This window comes from Amia ocellicauda, chromosome 21 (assembly GCF_036373705.1).
Source record: "Amia ocellicauda isolate fAmiCal2 chromosome 21, fAmiCal2.hap1, whole genome shotgun sequence".
Taxonomy (NCBI): Eukaryota; Metazoa; Chordata; class Actinopteri; order Amiiformes; family Amiidae; genus Amia; species Amia ocellicauda.
The window spans coordinates 14,117,320-14,134,387 of NC_089870.1; the positions used below are offsets into that span (position 1 = coordinate 14,117,320).

Sequence of the window (17,068 nt, forward strand, 5' to 3'; positions counted from 1 at the left end):
CATTCACCTATTTATTTATTTTATTCTTATTATTTTTACCGTTTTCTCCTTCTCCTTTGTTAACCTCTGATACCGTTAGTCTTCCTTTGCTTGCAACTGATTTGGATTATTTGTTGCTTTTGTTTTATATTAGTACCATGTGTATGTTGATTCCTCTGACCTCAATAGTCCAGTAGAAATGGAGACAGATGGTCCCTTGATAGAAGATGTTCAGATGTTTAAAAAGACTGTAGAGGAAGAAGCTACTCAGGTAAAAATGAGTTTTATAAATCTCCTCTAATAGTAGTAGTTACAGCCTCTAAGCCTTACAAAGGCAGGCCATGGACTGAGCACTGGAATCAATAACATTATGTAGTATGCAACATTTTGCATGCATTTGAGGGTAGAATAGCCCTCTTAACCTAAGCATGTTACTCATTTTCATGAACTCCATTTTAATACACTTTCTTGAAGTCTCCAAGGGTGCGTGGCCTTCTTTCCTTTGGCTTTTGTAAACTCTGGTACTTCCAATCAAAGCTTCTCCGTGAGCTCGGTGGTAATTCAATTGTGGAGTAGTGTAAATGCTTTAAATTCCTAAACTTTGAAAATACTCAAGTTTTTCCTGTATGGGTAATACACCTTTTGCTTGTCAAAAGGAGAAGGAACGATATAATGGGTGTACCCTGAAGCTGTTGTAGGCAGAAACAACCGCAAAAGGTGGGAGCTTGACATAATATACATTTATACATAATACATTTCTTTTGGGGTGGGGGTTTAGGCAACAAAATTAAAAATGTAAATAGATACCATATCTGTGTGATGTCAGACTGTTACTTAGGAAATGCCAAGAAAAACTTCCGGACTTATTCCTCATTAAAACTCCCTACTAGCAAGATAGCAGAAGATAGCAAAAGTAGAGCAATATACTATGTACCAGTTCATGTCAGAGGTTGGTGGAAACAAGTTGGGAGGTTTGTTCCCGTTTCCTATTATTAACGATACCAAGTTATTAATTTGTGTGAACAATAGGTTACTGTGGATTGGTTACTTATGGAGACCCCTTATAGTTAATTATAGTTAAGCATGTTAAGTAATGAGACATGCCTGCCTCGTTGCATCTACTTCTAGAACAGGCTTTCTTCCACTCAAGCTTTTCAAATGCTTTCATGAGCCGTTTTCTTTCATGCCCGTTTGAAATGCATCTGCCTGAGCATATGAGTATTTAACTGGCTTGTATTTTGTTTATGACCCTGTTTTCCCTTTTATTGTTAATAATCATGACAGTAGCTTTGTAAGGGTTGAATAGGTGTAAATTACTTTGAGTACCTTACCAGAATAAACAGAGAATATGATGGTCTTCAATCTGTTCATCACCTCTGAAGCAGGAGAGCAACTACACAAATGGAACACTTTTCAAAAGATTTCATTGAAGTTGAGATTGCTTAAAATCTCCATCTTCGGGTCTGTCAGAGGCCTCGCTGTATGGCAGAACCTGTAGTGGCACACCAGGTTGCTAGAGCTTGGGGTTGGATAAAGAAAGAAGCTTGTGCGTTTGGTCTAATTTACACCTTCTCCTCAACAGTTGCAGAGAGACCAGCGAAAGGACCGCCCCCTCGTGAGACGCAAATCTGAGCTGCCTCAGGATATTTACACCGTCAAAGCCTTGGAATCCCATCGCCGTGCTGAAGAAATGTTGACGACTCACGATGGGCACTAGACGGACACACCACGTTTCTGCCCGGCAGAGAACAGCACATTAAGTATTGGCACAGACGCAAAGTGTGCCTGCGTACTACAGCTCCTGTGCTCTAGTCATTATGGTTTCTGCTTTCTCAGGTGTTCTTTTTTCATTTTTTTCGTTTGTTTTTCTTTTCTCTCCTGAATGTCATGTGCCTGTTCTGGATTTTTATTGTCATTTTCATTAAAAAGAAAAAAAAAAAAAACGAATCTGAAGATGAGCTCCCAAGATACGGAGTCAGTTGCAAGTGGAGAGTGGATGCAGTTTGCGGTGTAGCTGGGGAGGCCGTGGAGACAGCAGGCCGGGAGTGGGGGGTTCTTTTTTTCTTTTTTTTTTTTTATCTTTCTTTTTCCTTCCCTCCTTTTTCTTTTAAAGGGAACAAACCAGGAAAGGAAAGCGAATGGACATTTCGTTCAGCCCAGGGACAGCTACCAGTGCCACGGCCTTTTATTTGTTTTATTGATTATGTGTTGACCTTTAATCTTGACACATTTTAACCGGAGAGGGGGGGATGCAGAATTCCTTAGCCACAGACTTTATCATTTTTTTTATTTTATTTTAAGTACAATTGTTCAGATGAAAAGCATGTTTTGATGAGACTATTCGAATGGCATTGTATAAAGAAACAACGAATGGAGGTTTACTCTGGGCTCAGTTCTTCTATCGAAGCTACTTACAGTTTTCGTGCCATACCATTTAATTTTTTTCTCCTCTTTCCAAATAAAACCAGTCCAGTTCTTTAGGCAATAAGCTTACCCAGAATGCAGTTTGAATCTTGGTAGTTCAAACAATGGTAAATTTCTTTGTTAAAAGCAACAGATTGGGCTGTGTGAAATTGCACAATATTGTTTTTTTGTACAAATTGTAAAATACTGACATTTTATTATTTTGTTAGGCTATTTTTTTCTTTCTTTACTAGATTAAATGTTCTCTATTTTACCACCACTAATAAGACATGGGACTGTCAGTAAATGTGGTGTTTTGGAGAAGCCTGTGCTTCAATGGCTAGCTCTTTGCCTTCAGGAAGCTATGATTAACCATCTGGCATTTAAGTCATAGCATTAGTATCCAAATTGAATCGGATCAAGAAATGCTGAACAGGTCTCTGTACTCATTAATATGCATGCTTGTGCACTCCATATAACCTGCTATTGTATGCAGTACATTCCAGTGACAATTGCATACTTTAAAGCACCTAGATTTATGACTTGGTTTTTGGAGAAAATGCACACAGTCATTATCGCTGTTAATATAATGCTCAAAAACATTAAATGGGATAGTACTAATAATTATATGTTCATCTTAAGTATCCCTATTTTCGATCATTGTAATACTTGTTACTGCTTGCCTTTGTGATGCACAGTAAAAATAAAAATATAATATATATATATAAAAATAATTAAAGGCTACTCTTACTGAATAGGTCTCATCCCGCAATTACCTTTATCTGTAGGCTTTCAGGGCCGCATAACGCAAACAAGACAGACAGGCGCAACTAAAGCCAGCAATGGTCGTGAAAAAGCACCACTTTCTCTTTTTCTTCCCTCTTCCCGCCCCCCCCCCCCCCCCTGCTCTGAACTTGGCCAGTATGGATACTTCGCTTGCTCTCTTTCTCTGAGGTGCTTCTGAACCTTGAAGCCTGGAAAGGACTGTTACTCTCATTAGGTTATTGATGAAAACACAGCCTTTCTCAACTTTCAAAGGTCTTTCATTGAGTGCCTTTATTATATTGAAATGATAATAGGAACACACTGGCCTGAATTAAAGAGGAGAGAGTAGTCAAATATTGTCTGAATGCCAAACCCTGCATATTTATTTACAAAGTGTCAGTTGATGGGGAAAATGTGTTAGTGTCAGTGTATGTATATATACACACACACTTATACATGCATATATATATATATATATAACACACACGTATACATATGTCTATATGTGTGTGTATACATGTGTGTATATATATATATGTATGTATATGCATACACCCTACCAGAAGATAGTTTTTAGGAATGATCCCATATAAAATTCTTCTCTTTTAAAAATGCGGCTGAATTAAAAACTCCAGAATGCTGCAGAATAGCCTATTGAACTACCTGAAAAGCACTTCCTGTTAAACTTGAACTATGAAAATGCTGTTTGTTGTAGTATCCCAAATGAAGCAATCCTGCTTTTGGCTGTGATGATTGATTTTGTCAGTGTATATTTATCCCATTTTTACTTGACAGAGGCTATCCCAGCATGCCTCCCTATCAAGGAGAGAAGGGTGCTTAGTTTTAATTTTCCATTTTTTATATCTACATCTCTCTGTATACCATTGTTTGAACTTCCATCTCTGTTAAACGGTAGTTAATCAAATAGTCCTTTGGTTTGGGTGTTCAATATGTTTGTGTGAGGTGTTTATGGAGGGTTGTAATTTTTCTTTGCCCACTAAACAGTGTATGTTAATGTTTGGTTGAATGTGCAAAGTGTAAAATATACTACCATGTTCAGCATTTCTTTTCTTTTTTTTCTTCTTAAAGAAAAACATTCACCAAGCAAATTTTGTCCCTCTAAAAATATATTGCTGTTATATTAATAGTTTAAATTGTTTTACAGGATGATGCCATATTTTCTATTGAGACATCTTATAGGCTTTTTTTGTATTTGCAGTAGTGGCATAAATAAATTACTGAATTCATACAAAAAAGCAGAAGATTGTTTTGGTGACTGTTTTCCTTTAATTCATGGCTTTACTTCAGCATTTCTGCAAGATCTTGTTTTACATGTGCTTTCCGAATACAATAACATGACAAGTGTCCTTTAGTATGTGACCTGTACTAAATGGCTTCATTTAATATTGTACATATAATGTACTTGGTTTTATGTAGTGTTATATATCTATTAAACAGTAGGTTTCATATTTTGTACAAAATGGTCCTATGTACAGAATAAAAAGTTAATAGCAACTGCAAAAAGTTGGTAAGTGGCACACTTTTTTTTTTTTTCCTTTTAGACCGTACCTGTAACTATCTGCATTAGAAATGTTAAAAGTTTCAATTCTAATATTTTTATCAATTTGTAATTCTCAAGATTTGTTTCCACATTCAAATGTCTGTGAAGAAAGTCGTCATACATTAGCCTTGAATTGTGTGCTTTTATCCAATTCTCAAGTGGTGTACATCTATATAGAATAAATAAAGAGAACATGTGGATTTTATATTTTCATCCTAAAAGAATCAACGAGTGGTTTTACTTCTAGCGCAACAAACATCTTGAATCGTAGTACGCTTTATTTTTGCATATGTTTCACAGGAGGGAAAAATGTGGTTGTTTACATCTCTCACAGGATGTACACCTACCAGCTGTGTGTGGGCATGTGGACTCGCACTACAAACACTGTATGTTGGCTTTAGTGTTCAGTGTTCAATTCGAAGGGAGCAGGGACTTCAAAATAAAGACTGACTGATTAAAACCTTTGTAGCATAAAGAAATACGAAGCAGCATTGAAATTAACTTGAAGATATACACATGTATGCAGAGGACGAGAGAGCCCAAGTCAATTCATTGTTCATGTAACTAATAAGGGCAACACACACGACTCCAAACTGGGGTTGTAAGGTGCAATGGAAAGCTATCACTGTTCTGTGCAGTGAGCTGAACTAATGCGTCTGTCCAGAGGCAAAGTCATGTTAGATATGCTTTGTTATTGTCCGCTAATAAAGATTTTTGCTTTGAAATCAATTGGGACATGACGCAGTACCGCCAGGCCTTATGGATCTATTGTTTCGCAAACTGCCTTCTGTACCACAAGTGTCATAATAGGACTTACATGCTGCATATCTAACAAGTGTTAAGACTGTTTCCCCTAAAGAAACATCGGGCATTTGTGCTTTAAAAAACAATTCTCCTGAAAGATGTGTCCACTGATGCATTACTTGAAGTGGAGATGGATGGTTAATTCATAGCTCATTTAAATGCCATTTTAAAAGTATGAATTTGAATATCTATTCACAGGATTTGAGTCGCCTGTCTATCAAAAAATGAGAACAGTTGTTAACCAATAGCATGACTATGGGAAGATGCATTTCCATTAGTTATGCTTTTTAATATTTATTGAAAATGTATTTCATATATATATATATATATAATCTAATTGAAATACTAAACCTTACCCTGTGATCAAGCATTTTGATTTTGACTTCTCATTTTAAACGTTGATGGTTTACATAATTGCTATACAACTGAAACTATAGGAACCACTATGATTATAAAGTGTCCTGGTATAAATATTTTTGCTGCACAGCTGCCTTTTTATATAAAGAAACTATTTAAGCTGATCCAATATGGGTCTGTGTACTTCCTTCCTCATATTGTGCTTTCCACAAACAGAATAAACACAGAATTTAGTAAAAGCTCCTACATCACAGTTTTCAGCTAGGGGTAGGAGATGGGGGGAAAATAAACCTCCTTTATTACCATCTGGATCTTTCTCCTGCAGGAATAAAAACCAGTCTAACTTAAATGAAAACTAATCTCTCTCTCCCTCTCACTTTTTAAAGGCTTGAATTTTGATTGTATAATTTTTCATTTATATCTTTTCATCGTTCTTAATTTACATTTAAGTGCTGTTATTTTATAACTAGTTAGCACACATTTAATCCCTTTTTAGGTGAGTCCTGCTGCAGATGTTTTCCAAACATTATTGCTGATGGTGTGAGGAATTCCCCCAGACCTCGGGAGACAACCGCAATACAGAGTGTTGTGTGTTTGCATGTTTTCAGACCAATGCACAACACAATATGACAAATGACGGGATCTGAACGTCCAGCCAAAAGTGATAGTAGGCAGTGATAGTATTTCTTAATTTGTGTTCGTGGAAATAAGCCACGATTAATACTATCTGCAAAAATGGTATCTGTGGTGGCATTGAGCTCCCTTTACACGATTTGCTGAGCTCAGCTGCTCGAGAATGCTTTAGCTCACCTTGAAGGCTGTGTGTCGGTACAGCTGCCACTTTACTGCTTTGATGTTGTAGCTGAAGGCTCAGTTACATAAATTGAAGAGAGAACACATGACTGTTTTACCTTGGCATTGCATAAACATACATTAATCAATAGGTACCAACATTAGAATTAACTGGAGTGTATACACCCAGTGTTCAGAAATGTCTAGCCTTTGAACGTGCTCCAGCACCCCAAGGTTTATTCAGTTTTCTAGGAAAGTAATTCAGCCGTGGTTGCATTTCTAATTGTGATAAGGCCACTTAAGAGTGCCTTATCCTTAAATAGCCTGTTATTTTTGACCCCATGCTTGTCCCGTCGGTGATTAATATGCCAAATGCATTTCAAAAACAGATGAAGAACCCAGTTTCAGATACTGAAAGAGCCTTTGAAGCATAGCAGTAGCTGTCAATCAAGCTGTTGCACTGTAGAACAAGAACAATAGCACACAAGAGTGCAACAGGAGCTGCACTCAGACTGATGTTATCACTATTTCTGACAAGGTACGTTTTCAGAAATAAATTCCAAGACAAGATAGTGGATGGGGTAGCTAAATTATATTTTACACTCTAATTTATAATCTAAAAATCTGCATGTATATATCAAAATATACATTTGGAGATCTAGTATGTAATCATCAGAGCTATTACACCGTAGCAGGTTTGCCTAAAAAACCGTTTGTAAACCAATATCGACCTCAGGTGGTTTGTAATGGTACTGTTGGAATTTTCATTATTAATTTAAGAAGCATTACACTCACATTAAAGCACACGACGACAATATTTGTGTTGATAATTCAGTTTGTTGATGAAAATATTCCAAATTAAAATCACGTCTTGCAAAATGGGTGCAAGTGTGCATCCTTATATGTGGGCTTTTCATTAATGGTTCCAGACTACATCAGATATATACATTTAGAAATACATTAGTCTCGTTGCATTTACATTTTATGACCAGGTACTAATACTATATTCATAATAATATACTTAAACTGTCATTATACCGCCCTTAATCCAGTAGACAAAATATGGAAGTAAATAGGTCACCACTCCCTTTTTTCGTTTCTAAAGGAAAAGACAATGGGCAATATTATGAGCTCAGGATTCTGCTGGCATTTGTGGGATTTGTAGTCCTTATTATTGGCGACGCCTATGCGTCTGCCGCGAATATAAACAACAAGTCCCAGCATGCATCACGACGAGCTACGTCAAAACAGCCTGCGCGGATCTGTCACTTGACCGGAGCTGCGCTGGAAAGTCGCTTCATTCAGCACACAGGAGGCGGAGCAGTGCTGACTCCTTTCTTCGGTCCTCTGTATCCATTTCCACCGCTGAAACCTCGGCAAGCCGCCCTTTGGAAGATGTCTGACAGCGGGGGAGTCGGCGGGGACGACGGCTCGGGCACCTTGGAGGTGTCGGCCGCCGTGCAGACCGTCGCGGACACCTCGGTGCTGCAGAAGCACATTCGCAAGCTGGTCCCTCTGCTGCTGGAAGATGGCGGCGAGGGCCCGGCCTCCTTGGAAACCGCCCTGGAAGAGAAGAGCTCCGTGGAGCAGATGAGGAAATTCCTCTCGGATCCGCAGATTCACACCATCCTGGTGGAGAGGAACACCCTGAAAGGTACGTGTTAGTCGAGGGACGGGGATATGTGCTCAGGGCGCTTTGGTGCACGCCGCGGATGGAGGGGTCCGAGGAATTGGCAGCTCCCACCACAATGATGCTGCATCCCCTCCATCCGAGCAGGGTTGGGGCAGCGCATCCCACACAGTCAGCCAGTGTGCATATACTGAAGCATAGTAATGTGTCCAATCCATTGCCCGACGATTATGTCCGGACAGAAACAACTTCCTTATTTAACTTGATTTCAGATTTCCGCTCTTCTGCACATTTGAATCAACTGTATTACGAGCTAGTAGTATAATTATAACGCTACTATAACACGTTGTTGGCAGAATCAGCTTTGCATTTTATTGCATTTGTTTATAAACTTGGGTGTGGCATCTCATCTGTCATAAAACAGTGTGGACGCAGAATTATGCGCGGATCTGCGCTCCTCCACCAATGGGATTGGTAGGAGTTTGCAGATCTGTGCAGAACTGCGTGAATCTGCGCTACAAGAATTGATGAACAGTTTCTACAGACTTTGAACGTTAGCATGTCAGTGGTGTTTCTCCGATAAGATATCAGTTATTTAAAAGTTTAGCAATATTGTACATATAAGAAACAGGATATGTTTGCTTCATTATTTCCCTGTCCACTTGGCTAAAGAGTCACTTGTCTGTGGTTGTAGATGGGTAGTATTGTACATTTTGAAATATAATTCTGTCTTGCATACAGAGGAGGTTACGCTGCAGTGATCCAAAATTAGATTTCTGCATGGCCATATTAATTGCAAATGTTTATTTTAGTAAAGCCAAAAGGGGCCATCATGCGGTGCTATAGGTTATTTCTGTATTTTTGCTCATCTGACAATCTACTTTTCTAATAATAAAAGCTTATGTCCTTCTCATTTCCAGTCAGTCTTGCTCTTTTAATGGCCAGTAATTTGCCATCACTGTTTATACTTGAATACCTTTTTGATTAGATAAATTGGTAGAAACTCACAGGAGACTGATGTTGGGTGCATGTGTCCCATCAGTGCAGTGAAAGCTGAGGACTGTCTTCAGCTCTGGATTGAGTGAAAATGTGTCCTGCGTGGTGCATTGTGGAGTTTAGGCAGCATTTATTCCTGCCAGCATTTTTAGGATCTCACGGTATTGACATCCTTGCGGTGGAATAACCCTATATGTGCCATTATGTAATATATTTTGCTGTGCACTTAATCACAGAATAATGAAGATGTACATCTGTTCTAGAACTGCTTTTAGATATATATGCTTGTCCTTTTAAAAGTACAAGATTTGGAGATTTGGGCAATGCTGCTCACTGCTGCATTGCAGATTGGTGCGCTCAGTAGAGCAGTGTTGGCAGAAGTTACATCATTCCTCAAATAGAGCTCCACCCTGTGAGACATCGGCTGTTTCAGGATGGATTGCATATAAAACGAAAGCCTTACTTGCATTATGGCTGTGCCCTGCACTACTAAATAACGTAATTTTAAAAATGTGCTTATTCATTAATCCTGAATATTCTGTTTACAGATAAATCATTTTCTCATGCTCATTTGAATAATGCAAAACATTGCTTAAAAGAAACAGAAACAACAAATAGCGTGGTATAAATTTCAAATAAACAGGAGTGGTTAGTTTCTCTTTCAGAAATTATTTATTAGTATAATCTTTTTCTTTTTTTAGTGACTGTTTTACAGATTTTTGTATTAATATGGAATTGTCCACCTCATCAAAGCAGTGATAGACATTACTGTGCTGCTCGACTTCCTGATTTTTTTTTTTTTTTTTAATTTGTGTTGTCAGTGATTTGACTGGGCCTAGTTGTCTGTGCAGATGAGTGCAGTGTATGACAATGTTTTTTTTCTGTTTTGCAGAGGATGTGGGTGATGAGGGTGAAGAGGAGAAAGAATGCATCTCTTACAACATCAGTATTGACATTCATTATGGGCTCAAGTCAAACAGGTAAATGCACACTTCGAAGATTTTAAACTGTCAGGCACCACTCTTCATGTTCGTGGTTAGGATTGTTAGTGCAGTGTGGTACACCCAGCTTCCTAGGAACATAGGGTTTTAGTGTTTTTCCAAGATTTGAAATGTTTGCTCCTTCATAGAAATAGTCCTAGAAATTGATTCAATCAGGTGCAAATGATCAATTGATTGACAGTGGTGCGTGACCTTAAACTCAATGTGGTACGTTTGTGTGCTTTTTCAGTTTGGCGTTCATCAAGAGGACGGGAGTCATCGATGCCGATAAGCCCATTTCGTCTCAGCTGCGTGTCCTGACTCTGAGCGAGGACTCTCCCTACGAGACGCTGCACTCCTTCATCAGCAATGCTGTCGCTCCCTTCTTCAAATCCTACATCAGGGAGTCTGGGAAGGCAGACAGGTACACCTGCAGAAGAACACGCCCTCTTTCAGATGGTCCCAGCTGCATTATCTGAAATGGCGCTAACGATAACTAATGGACATGTTCTGGTCTTTGCAGGACTAAATAAACAAATAATCCCATTACTGCTTCAATATAATATTTTAAAATTCTGATCATTTGTCATGGCAAATTGGTAACCAGTGTTAACCCCGCCCTCACTTCATCTTTCCAGGGATGGTGACAAGATGGCCCCCTCTGTGGAGAAGAAGATCGCAGAGCTCGAGATGGGGCTTCTGCACCTGCAGCAGAACATCGAGATCCCCGAGATCAGCCTGCTCATCAACCCCATCATCACCAACATCGCCAAGCAGTGCTACGAGCGGGGGGAGAAGCCCAAGGTCACGGACTTTGGGGACAAGGTGGAGGACCCCACCTTCCTCAACCAGCTGCAGTCTGGGGTGAATCGCTGGATCAGAGAAATCCAGAAGGTGAGGCCCGAGAGCGATGGGGCTGTGGGCCGGGACACCGCTTAGCTGTCTTGTTAATTGAAATATAGACTTTAATTGTGTTTAAGTAATCGGAGATGTCTCTGGGCTGCATGAAGCTCATGCACACAGTATCCGCATGTCAGTGGTTCTCTCTAGCACTTTCCTGATGAGCTGCTGTAATACTCCTCCTTCTCCTTTCTTTTCAGGTGACCAAATTGGACCGGGACCCTGCGTCTGGGACGGCCCTGCAGGAGATCAGTTTCTGGCTCAATCTCGAGCGCGCCCTCAACCGCATCCAAGAGAAGAGGGAGAGCCCGGAGGTTTTGCTCACCTTGGACATCCTGAAGCACGGCAAGCGTTTCCACGCCACTGTCAGCTTCGACACGGACACTGGTAAGGGTTCGGCATTAATTTAAATTAGGGGCAGGTATCCTATTGATGTAATACAATTGTGTGTTGTGTAAGATCTCTCATTACAAGATCTCTCCTGTGTCTAAAGGTACTGACTGATATATTTTTCAGGTCTGAAGCAGGCTGTGGAGACTGTCAATGACTACAACCCCCTGATGAAAGACTTTCCTCTGAACGACCTTCTGTCAGCTACTGAGCTAGACAAAATCCGGCAGGCTCTGATGGCCATTTTCACCCACCTTCGGAAAATCAGGAACACCAAGTATCCTATCCAGCGAGCTCTGCGCCTAGTGGAAGCCATTTCCCGGGACCTCAGCTCCCAGCTTCTCAAAGTGCTCGGCACTAGGAAGCTGATGCATGTGGCGTATGAAGAATTTGAAAAGGTTAGATATTTTGCCTTGCAATTACAGAATGTATAATAACTTGACAATAAGGATTCAGAGTCAATTTAAGGTCAGGGAGCTAAATTGCCTGGGAGAGGTGCATTTTTAACTTTGTGTACTAATGTCGTTGCCCCTCAGGTGATGGTGGCGTGTTTTGAGGTGTTTCAAACCTGGGACGATGAGTATGAGAAACTGCAGGTGCTGCTCAGGGACATTGTGAAGAGGAAGAGGGAGGAGAACCTCAAGATGGTGTGGCGCATCAACCCGGCCCACCGCAAGCTGCAGGCCCGCCTGGATCACATGAGACGCTTCAGACGGCAGCACGAGCAGCTGAGAGCCGTCATTGTGCGAGTCCTCAGACCACAGGTACGGCCCAGGCTGTGTTAGGCCACACTTAAAAGCTCTCACTTTTCAAGGTCATCTGATGTGGTTATACTAATTAGAGTGGCAATTAAATACTGCCTTGTGTAGAACTCTTCTACCATTACTGGTAAAGGAGAGAGAATTTTAAGTGATTGTTTGATTTGGAAGCTATGGAGGTTGCACAAGAGAAGTGGAAATCTCCTTTTAATGCCTGTATATTCCTCCTGGCCACAGGTCTCAGCCGTCCCCCAGCAGACTCCAGGGGAAGCAGTGGAGCCCCCAGACCTGAAAGTGGCTGAAGTTCTCTTTGATGCAGCTGACGCCAACGCCATTGAAGAGGTGAACCTGGCCTATGAGAACGTGAAGGAGGTGGATGGGCTGGATGTGTCGAAGGAAGGCATGGAGGCATGGGAGGCTGCGATGAAGCGCTACGACGAGCGCATTGACCGCGTGGAGACTCGCATCACTGCACGTCTGCGTGACCAGCTGGGCACCGCCAAGAACGCCAACGAGATGTTCCGTATCTTCTCCCGCTTCAACGCCCTGTTTGTGCGCCCACACATCCGCGGAGCCATCCGGGAGTACCAGACCCAGCTCATCCAGCGTGTGAAGGATGACATCGAGTCTCTGCATGACAAGTTTAAGGTGCAATACCCCCAGAGCCAGTCTTGCAAGATGAGCCACGTGCGCGATCTCCCCCCGGTCTCGGGCTCCATCATCTGGGCCAAGCAGATCGACCGACAGCTGACTGCATACATGAAGAGGGTTGAGGACGTGCTGGGGAAGGGCTGGGAGAACCACGTGGAGGGCCTGAAGCTGAAGCAGGATGGAGACAGCTTCCGCATGAAGCTCAACACCCAGGAGATCTTCGACGACTGGGCGCGCAAAGTCCAGCAGCGCAACCTGGGCGTGTCGGGCCGCATCTTCACCATCGAGAGCACCCGGGCCCGTGGGCGTGGTGGCAACGTGCTGAAGTTGAAGGTCAACTTCCTCCCTGAGATCATCACCCTCTCCAAGGAAGTGCGCAACCTCAAGTGGCTTGGCTTCCGTGTGCCCCTGGCCATCGTTAACAAAGCCCACCAGGCCAACCAGCTGTACCCTTTCGCCATCTCCTTGATCGAAAGCGTTCGCACCTACGAACGCACCTGCGAGAAGGTGGAGGAGCGTATCTCCATCTCCCTCCTGGTTGCCGGGCTGAAGAAGGAGGTGCAGGCCCTGATTGGAGAGGGCATCGCCCTGGTGTGGGAGTCCTACAAGCTTGACCCTTATGTACAACGCCTTGCCGAAACAGTCTTCAACTTCCAAGAGAAGGTTAGTTTTCAGCTTGGTGGCTCTGCTTGGTGGCTGTTTGTGGTACGATGTCCAGACTGTGTTCGTTGGCAATTTTGAAGAATGCTGTGTGACCTGCATTAGGCTTAGATACCCTTTTTGTGAACAATCGACAGAATATGTATGTAGCCTACTTATGTACATAATGCAAATTTGAGATTTTCTATGTGATATGGACTAAAGTGTGTGAGATATGTATAGCAGTTGAATGGCCTTGATTTAAAAGTATTCCACTAGCACCTTTCTTCTTTTTTGGTGTCTTGTTGTGAAAATGAATGTATTAGTGTAATAGCCTCACCATTCCCTCAACTCGACTGTATTCCAGGTGGATGACCTTCTCATTATCGAGGAGAAGATTGACCTGGAAGTGCGCTCTCTGGAGACATGCATGTACGACCACAAGACTTTCACCGAGATCCTGAATCGGGTCCAGAAGGCAGTGGATGACCTGAACCTGCACTCCTACTCCAACCTGCCTATCTGGGTCAACAAGTTGGACATGGAGGTCAGAGTGTTTCCACTTGGTTGGACATTTGTTTTTTTCCAACTCACTCTATCAAACTTTAGCATTAGGGGTTTGCTGTGGTGTTTGACTGTTTTTCCTCCATTTCTATTCAGATCGAGAGGATTCTGGGCGTGCGTCTGCAGGCTGGGCTGAGAGCCTGGACACAGGTGCTGCGGGGACAGATGGAAGACAAGGCTGATGTGGACATGGACACAGATGCACCTCAAGTCAGTCACAAGCCAGGAGGAGAACCAAAGATCAAGGTAGGAGCTCCCCTGGATTTTGAATACAATTAGCAAGAAATCCGTTCTCTACTAAACTACTTTACTCTCAGTGACTCTTCTCTCTGTGCTGAATACTCTGCTTTAGTGCATACATTTGAGGGATCTTTTGTACGATGAAGGTCTGACGTATTGTGCACGTTGCCTTCCTTTTAAAGAACGTTGTGCACGAGCTGAGAATCACCAACCAAGTAATCTACCTGAACCCTCCCATTGAAGACTGCCGCTATAAGCTGTACCAGGAGATGTTCGCATGGAAGATGGTAATCCTGTCTCTTCCCCGAATCCAGAGTCAGAGATATCAGGTTTGTTTTTCCACTACATTTTCACGATGTTCAGAATGCAGAGAGTAGCTATGGTTCACACGAGTACTGTATTAAAATGACTGTAGTGACGGAGACCAATTTTTTTTTTAATTATTATAAAATTTGGGTGTTTTCGTTTGGACGCCATAGAATTTGGATTTGAAGAGAGTGCAAGACTGTGATGTTAGTTAGAGTTAGTAAAGCTGCTGTGTTGTGTCAGGTGGGCGTGCACTATGAGCTGTCTGAGGAGGAGAAGTTCTACAGGAACGCCTTGACCAGGATGCCTGATGGGCCTGCAGCTCTGGAGGAGGCCTACTCTGCAGTCCGGGAGAACGTCAGTGAAGTGGAGCAGTATGTGAAGGTACAGCCTCTTGCATTCATAACTTCAAACTATAAACGGTGTTGTTCGACGCACTGACGGTCATTTGATGGCTTTGCAGTAAATAAACGCTTCCTCCTCAAGATATAGGATTCAGAAAGTCCTTGTTTGCTTAATCATTCAATAGTTGCTGAACTAAATCACTGTAATTTGATTCTGCATACAGTATGGTATTTTATCTTATCCGTGCAACTTGTAAACTTGTACAAATTGTTCTCTATTTTCTTCTGCTGCTTTTGTCCAGGTGTGGCTGCAGTACCAGTGCCTGTGGGACATGCAGGCAGAGAACATTTACAACCGCCTGGGCGAGGATCTCAACAAGTGGCAGGCCTTGCTGGTTCAGATCCGGAAAGCAAGAGGAACCTTTGACAATGCTGAGACCAAGAAGGAGTTTGGGCCTGTGGTGATCGACTATGGCAAGGTAATATACAGAATGATCTTGGAGAGGTCTTCCACTTTTTGTTTACCTTATTCCTTCTTTACACCTGCAGATAGTAGCTAAGTTCTGTTTTGTGTATACTGCTTGATTGTTTGTGTTGGGATAAGTCTTAACATCCCTCTCTTTTGTTTTAAATTCCAGGTCCAATCGAAGGTGAACTTGAAGTACGATTCTTGGCACAAAGAGGTTCTCAGCAAATTTGGGCAGATGCTTGGGCAGAACATGCAGGATTTCCACTCTCAGATCTCCAAGGTAAGCACTGAGGTTGCTTAGGCATGTTAATCATGCCGACTATGTGTTGACGTATGAGTGGCCCTATGCCTCGGTCTCACCTGCCCGTTCTGTGTCCTCACAGTCTCGTCAAGAGCTGGAGCAGCACTCTGTGGACACAGCCAGCACCTCGGACGCTGTCACCTTCATCACCTACGTACAGTCCCTGAAACGCAAAATCAAGCAGTTTGAGAAACAAGTGGATGTGAGTGACCGATCTTTTATAAATCGGCTTGGTTAGGGTTTATATTAAATGTAAAGCCAGCAGCACAGCTGAGCCCAAGCTGTGTTGTAGTTAACTGTACAATTTCTTGTCAATAGTTAATTGCTATAATTAAACCTATACTTAAGACAAAGTGGATGCATAAGTTTCCCTCTATTGTGAATTGAATTGGCTCGTAAAACCTGCCTCCTCCACCAGCTTTACCGCAATGGCCAGCGTCTCTTGGAGAAGCAGCGCTTCCAGTTCCCCCCATCCTGGCTCTACATCGACAACATCGAGGGCGAATGGGGTGCCTTCAGTGACATCATGAAGCGCAAGGACACGGCCATCCAGCAGCAGGTGGCTAACCTGCAGATGAAAATTGTCCAGGAGGACCGTGCCGTGGAGAGTCGTACCACTGACCTCCTCACGGACTGGGAGAAGACCAAGCCTGTGGCGGTGAGCTTTTGAACTTGATAAGGAACTCCTCCGTGATTTTACATGGTATAAAACGCCCCATCTACGCGTCTTAGTTGATTGTGGTGTACAAGCCGTTCTCTCTGACTCTGACTCTCCACACCTGCAGGGGAACCTCAGACCTGAGGAAGCGTTGCAGGCCCTCACCATCTACGAGGGCAAGTTCGGGCGCTTGAAGGACGACCGAGAGAAATGCGCCAAAGCCAAGGAAGCCCTGGAGCTGACGGACACCGGGCTGCTGAGTGGGAGTGAAGAGCGAGTGCAGGTACAGCACAGCAGCAGCACCACCTCACTGACGGCAGCATGGCTCCTGCAGTCCCTCAACTGCTGCTCGATATTCAGAAATTTGCTCAGGGAGTTTGTCTGAGGTTTGCTGGTTTTGTGCCTGGTTTAGGTGGCGCTGGAGGAGCTGCAGGACCTGAAGGGAGTGTGGTCAGAGCTGTCTAAGGTGTGGGAGCAGATTGACCAGATGAAGGAACAGCCGTGGGTGTCTGTGCAGCCTCGCAAGGTACTGCTTTGTCATCACACTGAAATACACAAGTGATTAATCCCACAGTTTGGCC

The 17,068-nt window shown here is 42.6% G+C and overlaps 2 protein-coding genes across 6 annotated transcripts in view; both read left to right on the top strand.

Annotated features, from left to right (window-relative positions):
• The window catches only part of ppp2r5ca (protein phosphatase 2, regulatory subunit B', gamma a), a 45,169-nt gene extending 40,248 nt beyond the window's left edge, over window positions 1–4,921 (top strand). For 2 of the 4 annotated variants that reach the window (XM_066694494.1, XM_066694496.1), the window contains 2 exons: window positions 134–250; window positions 1,562–4,921. In XM_066694494.1, coding sequence (XP_066550591.1) covers window positions 134–250; window positions 1,562–1,696 — 252 coding nt within the window. In that variant the 3' untranslated portion in view covers window positions 1,697–4,921. The remainder of the gene's footprint in view (window positions 1–133; window positions 251–1,561) is intronic. The other 2 variants (XM_066694495.1, XM_066694497.1) reach the window with 1 other exon arrangement.
• A 3,027-nt stretch (window positions 4,922–7,948) lies between these two features.
• The window catches only part of dync1h1 (dynein, cytoplasmic 1, heavy chain 1), a 34,451-nt gene continuing 25,331 nt past the window's right edge, over window positions 7,949–17,068 (top strand). The window contains exons 1-18 of one of the 2 annotated variants that reach the window (XM_066694189.1): window positions 7,949–8,315; window positions 10,180–10,267; window positions 10,518–10,691; window positions 10,906–11,161; window positions 11,368–11,554; window positions 11,684–11,955; window positions 12,094–12,321; window positions 12,553–13,629; window positions 13,973–14,152; window positions 14,266–14,415; window positions 14,592–14,738; window positions 14,959–15,099; window positions 15,362–15,538; window positions 15,698–15,808; window positions 15,912–16,031; window positions 16,248–16,487; window positions 16,615–16,770; window positions 16,900–17,013. In XM_066694189.1, coding sequence (XP_066550286.1) covers window positions 8,057–8,315; window positions 10,180–10,267; window positions 10,518–10,691; window positions 10,906–11,161; window positions 11,368–11,554; window positions 11,684–11,955; window positions 12,094–12,321; window positions 12,553–13,629; window positions 13,973–14,152; window positions 14,266–14,415; window positions 14,592–14,738; window positions 14,959–15,099; window positions 15,362–15,538; window positions 15,698–15,808; window positions 15,912–16,031; window positions 16,248–16,487; window positions 16,615–16,770; window positions 16,900–17,013 — 4,077 coding nt within the window. In that variant the 5' untranslated portion in view covers window positions 7,949–8,056. The remainder of the gene's footprint in view (window positions 8,316–10,179; window positions 10,268–10,517; window positions 10,692–10,905; window positions 11,162–11,367; window positions 11,555–11,683; window positions 11,956–12,093; window positions 12,322–12,552; window positions 13,630–13,972; window positions 14,153–14,265; window positions 14,416–14,591; window positions 14,739–14,958; window positions 15,100–15,361; window positions 15,539–15,697; window positions 15,809–15,911; window positions 16,032–16,247; window positions 16,488–16,614; window positions 16,771–16,899; window positions 17,014–17,068) is intronic. The other variant, XM_066694188.1, reaches the window with a different exon arrangement.